At 50.7% G+C, this 5205-nt stretch overlaps 1 protein-coding gene across 1 annotated transcript in view; it reads left to right on the top strand.

Moving 5' to 3' along the window:
- The window catches only part of LOC104471660 (fasciculation and elongation protein zeta-1-like), a gene marked incomplete at its 3' end in the record, with an annotated part of 7509 nt that extends 2311 nt beyond the window's left edge, over nt 1-5198 (top strand). The window contains exons 2-5 of the mRNA XM_010087064.1: nt 2217-2313; nt 3075-3161; nt 3945-4146; nt 5152-5198. Of these exons, the coding sequence (XP_010085366.1) occupies nt 2217-2313; nt 3075-3161; nt 3945-4146; nt 5152-5198 (433 nt within the window). The remainder of the gene's footprint in view (nt 1-2216; nt 2314-3074; nt 3162-3944; nt 4147-5151) is intronic.
- Nucleotides 5199-5205: the final 7 nt, after the last annotated feature.

Here is a 5205-nt window from a genome sequence, read left to right on the forward strand (position 1 = left end):
TTCCCCCTTTTTCCCCTTTTCCCATTTTTTCCTCTTTTTTCACCTTTTTTCTTTTTCTCCCTTTTCCCCTTTTTTCCTCTTTCCCCCTTTTTTCCTCCTTTTTTTACCTTTTTCCACATTTTCCCTTTTTCACTTTCCCCCTTTTTTCCTATTTTCCTCTTTTTTCCTCTTTTCCCCTTCCCGCCTTTTCTTGTTTTCCTCCTTTTTTCCATGTCTTTTTCCTCTAACTCTCCTTTTTTCCTTTTTCTTCTTTTTCCCCTTTTTTAACCTTTTTCTACCTTCCCCCCCCCTTTTTTCCTTTTTCCCCTTTTCCTCCTTTTTTCCTCTTTTCCTTTTTCTTATTTTTCCCCCTTTTTTCCCTTTTTTCTTTTTTCCCTTTCTGTCCCCTTCTCCCCTTTTTCCCTTTTCCCCCTTTTCTCCATTTTCCCCCTTTCCCCCCTTTTACCCCCTTTTTCCTCCTGTTTTTACCTTTTTTCACATTTTTTCCTTTTTTCTGCTTTTTCCCTGTTTTCCACCTTCCCCCCCTTTTTTTCTCATTTCCCCTTTCCCCCCTTTTTCCTCTTTTTCACCTTTTTCCTCTTTTTCACCTTTTTCCACCTTTCCCCCTCTTTTTTTCCTCTTTTTCCCCTTTTTCTCCTTTTTCTCCTCTTTTCCCTGTTTTTTCCTCTTTTCCTTTTTTACCCTTTTTCTTGTTTTTCCCCATTTTCCCCCTTTTTCCTTTTTTCTCCTTTTCCCCTTTTTTCCCCTTGTCCATTTTTCTCCTTTCCCCCCTTTTTCCTCCTTTTCCTCCTTTTTCCACATTTTCCCCCCTTTTCCCTCTTTTCCTCCTTTCCCCCCTTTTTTTCTCTTTCCCCCCTTTTTCTCCCTCTTTCCACCTTTTTCCCCTTTTTCTACTTTTATCCCCATTTTTCCTGTTTCCCCCTTTTTTTTCCCTTTCCCATCCCGTTCCCCCTCCCCTCTTCCATGCACCTTTTTTTGGGGTGAAATTGGGTGAGATTGCTCCATCCCCGGGGGAAACAGTCCCTCGCCCCAACAGTGGCACAGAGGAGGGGTTTTAAGGGGGTTCAGGGCAATTTTGGGGTGTTTTGGTGCATTTTGGGGTGTTTGAGGGATTTCAGGACATCACAGCTGGTTTTTGGGGTGTTTTGAGGTGTTGTGGGGTGTTTTGAGGTGTTGTGGGGGGTTTTCAGAGCAGCATTTTAGGATGATCCAGGACCAACTTTTGGGGTGTTTTGGGGCAGTTTTGGGGCGTTTCAGGGCTATTTCATGGTGACAATTTGGAGTTTTTAAGGGTTGCATTTTTGGGGTGCTTCGACTGCTTTTTAGGGCATTTCAGCACGTTCCAGGGCCACATTTTGGGGAGTTTGGGGGCATTTTGGCCACTGCAGAAGCGTTTTGGGGTGTTGGGCAATTGGGGGATGTTCTGGGGCATTTGGGGGGCTTTTTGGGGTATCAGGGCAGATTTTTGGGGGCATTTTAGGGTGTTTTCTGGGCAGAGTTTTGGGACAGCATTTTGTGGTCTTTCTTGGTGGCATTTTGGGATGTTTTGGGGCATTTCAGGGTTTTTTTCTTTTTTTTGGGAGTGATGGTTTGGAACATTTCAGGGTGGCTTTTGGGGGGGATTTTGGGGTGTTTCGGGATGGCATTTTTGGGGCATTTGGGGGCATTTTGGGCATTTCTGATGCTTTTGGAGCTTTGGGATCTTTAGGGGCATGTTGGGATATTCCAGGACATCATTTTGAGGTGTTTTGGGGCTTTTCAGAGGGCTTTGGAGCAGCTGTAGGATGGATTTTTGGGGTGTTTCTGGGGCTTTGGGGGCATTTTGAGCTGTTTGGGGGCATTTCGGGCCATTGTGGTGATGTTTTGGGGTGGCATTTGGGGGCATTTCAGGGTGGTCTTTTGGGGCATCTGGGGACATTTGGGGACCTTGCAGTAGCCTTTGGGGCAGCGTTTTGGGGTGTTTCAGGGCAGTGTTCCATGGTGATGTTTTGAGAAGCTTTGGGGTCTTCTGGGGCAGAATTTGGGGTCTTCTAGGGCAGCTTTTGGGGTGTTTTGGGATATTTCAGTGTTTTTGGGGAATTTTTACAGGCAGATAATTCAGGGTGTTTCTGGGGATGCATTTTTGGGGTGTTTTGAGATATTTTTGGGGTTTTGGGGGATGGCTTTCTGGGGAGTCAAAATTTTGAGGTCAGTGCTCACCACCCACCTTCCTGCAGGGTCTGGGATGCTCTCACCGATGGCTTCGCCCCCCGGAGCTCCCCCAGACCCTGGCTGCACCCCGGGGACGAGGCCCCCGACAGCACCGACCCCCAGGTATGTCTCCTCCTTGGCTCCCCAAAGCCACTGCCATGTCCCCACATGACCCCCTGCTGATGCTGACAGCTGTCAATCAAGCCTCAAGGCTCAGCATCCACCAAGGCACTGCAAACTACCCAAAAAACGGTATTTTTGGGGTGCCCAAAATCCCCTGAATTTAACCCATTTGGGTGTTGTGCAACCTGTTGCTAAAGGGGGAGAGTAGGTAAAATTTTCGGGTTGTTTTTGGCTAAAAAGGTGAAAAATGGGCTCTGAAAGGTGGTAAAAAAAGAAGCAGCCTCCCCATCCAAAATCTTCATCCAACATCTCCCCATCCAGCATTCCTCTGACATCTCCCTATCTAGTGTCCCCATCCAGCATCTCCATCTGTCACCTCCCCATCCAATGCTTCCCCATCTATCATCACCCTCTCCAGTGTCTCCAGCATCCCCCTCTGGTGTCCCTGATGCGAAGTCCCGTCCAACATCCCTGTCTAACATTTCCCCATCCAGCATCTCCGTCTGTCTGCATCCAGTGTCCCTGTCCAACATCCGTCTATCCAACGTTCCCATCCAGTGTCTCCATCTGACATCCCCATCCAGTGTCTCCATCCAACGTGCCCATCTGATGTCTCCATCCAACATCTCCCATGCAATGCCCCCAGGCAGCGTGTCCCCCTGAGCCGGGGTTCCCTGTGCCAGGGCCACATCCGTGTCCGTGCTCGGGCCATGCCTGTGCCCGCGGTGCCACCAAGGCCACCCAGCCTGTGTCTCCTGCAGCTCTGCGAGAAGGAGGAGGAGGAGCTCACTGAGAGGAGTGAGCAAGACTCGGGCATCAACGAGGAGCCGCTACTGACGGCCGAGCAGGTACCCCCGACCCCATGGGCACCCTGTCCCCCCCAAAGCCACTTTACCCCCCAGCATGGCCTCAGCCCACCCCAGCACCACGGCCACGGGCTGAAAACACAAAAAAATGCAAAATCCCATCGTCGCGGGAGGCGGGTTGTGGGTGCTGATAGGGGGTTGGGGTGCAGGTGGGAACGTGGGGTACAGGTGCAGGATGCACATGGGATGAAGGATGAAAATATGGGATGCGGGTGTGGAGGCGGGATGCAGATGCAGGGTGTGGGATGCTGGAGAGAGGGTGCAGGAGCAGGATCTGGGCTGCAGCTGGACCGTCCGGGATGCAGATGTGGGATGTGGGATGCAGGTGGAGGGTGCAGACGTGGGGAAGGGGATGTGGATGTGGATGTGGATGCAGATGCAGGGTTATCCAGGATGCAGGTGCAGGATGCAGGTGCAGGATGCAGATGTGGGTGCAGATGCAGGTGCAGGGTGTGAGTGCCCAAGGAGTGTGGGGTTTGGGTGCAGATGCAAATGTGGGTGCAGATGCAGGATACAGGATGCAGATGCAGGATGCAGGTGGAGGATGAAGGAGCAGGTTGCAGATGTGGGTGCATGACATGGATGCAGCGTGCAAATGCAGGATGCAGATGTGGGTGCAGGACACAGATGCAATGTGCAGGTGCAGGTTGCAGATGTGGGTGCAGGACAAGGATGCAGATGCAGGATGCAGATGCAGTCTGCAGGATGTAGCTGCAAGATGGCAGGAGGTTGCAGGTGCAGACAGAGGCTGCTGACGCCCTGCAGGTCATTGAGGAGCTGGAGGAGCTGATGCAGAGTTCACCCGACCCGGAGGCCGACCCTGAGGGTGATGAGGATGAGGAGGAGGAAGAGGAGGAGGGAAGCGAGGCCGATGCTGAAGGCAAAGGCGGTGGCGGGGGCACGGAGCCCATCCTGCTGCGGGAGCTGCGTGCTTTCTCCCCTGCCTTCAACAACAACTCCCATGAAGGTACAGCCAGCAAAATCCCAGCTGGTCACTTTTTGGGGGGAATTCCAACCAAATTGGACAATCCAGGCTGCAGGGTTGGCTTGCTCTAGTGTTTGCATGCTGTTTGGCCAGGAGGGGGATCTTAGCAAAAAATTCAGCAAACAAGGATCTTGCTGGTAGCTATGCTTTAAAATGCACCTAGGGTTTAGCTGAGCACACCGTGCATTTTGCAAAATTCCTCAGCACTTCCTGTGCTGTGCATTGCCCTTTTGGCAGGAGGCATTTCACTTACTGCACTATGCATTGCACCTATTGCTGTGGGCGTTTAATTTATTGCACTGGGCATTGTACTTTTTGCACTATTGCACCGTGCATTGCAAATTTTGCACCAGGCATTTCATTTATTACACTGCATTGCACTTTGTGGATGGGACATTGCACTTTTTGCACCAGGCATTTCCTTTTATTGCACTGCGTGTTGCAGTTTTGCTCTGGGCATTGCACTTATTGCTCTGTGCATTTCACATATTGCACTGTGCATTACACTTCTTGCAGCAGGCATTGCACTTTTTGCACTGGGCATTTCATTGCACTGTGCATTGCAGTTTTTGTACCAGGCTTTTAATTCATTACACTGTGAATTGTACTTTGTGGAGAGGGCATTGCACTTTTTGCACCAGGCATTTCCTTTTATTGCACTGTGCGTTGCACTTTTTGCACCAGGCATTTCACTTATTGTGCTGTGCATTGCACCTGTTGCTCTGGGTGTTTCATTTATTGCTCTGGGCATTGCACTTTTGCACCAGGCATTGCCCTTACTGCTCTGGACATTTTAACTTACTGCACTGGGCATTTCATTTCTTGCACCAGGCATAGCAATTTTTGCACCAGGCGTTGCAGTTATTGCACCAGGCATTGCACTTTTGCTCTGACCATTGCACTTTTTGCACTGGGCATCCCGCTAACTGCTCCGGTGCATCTCAATAATTGCACATCTCCAACCTTTTGCTGCACCCCGTTTTGCAGGGCTGGGCCGGCTGTCTGCGCGGGAGCTGTCGGCGGCAGCGGGGCGGGCGGAGG

The sequence above is a fragment of the Pterocles gutturalis genome, unplaced genomic scaffold (assembly GCF_000699245.1).
Source record: "Pterocles gutturalis isolate BGI_N339 unplaced genomic scaffold, ASM69924v1 scaffold41711, whole genome shotgun sequence".
NCBI lineage: Eukaryota > Metazoa > Chordata > Aves > Pterocliformes > Pteroclidae > Pterocles > Pterocles gutturalis.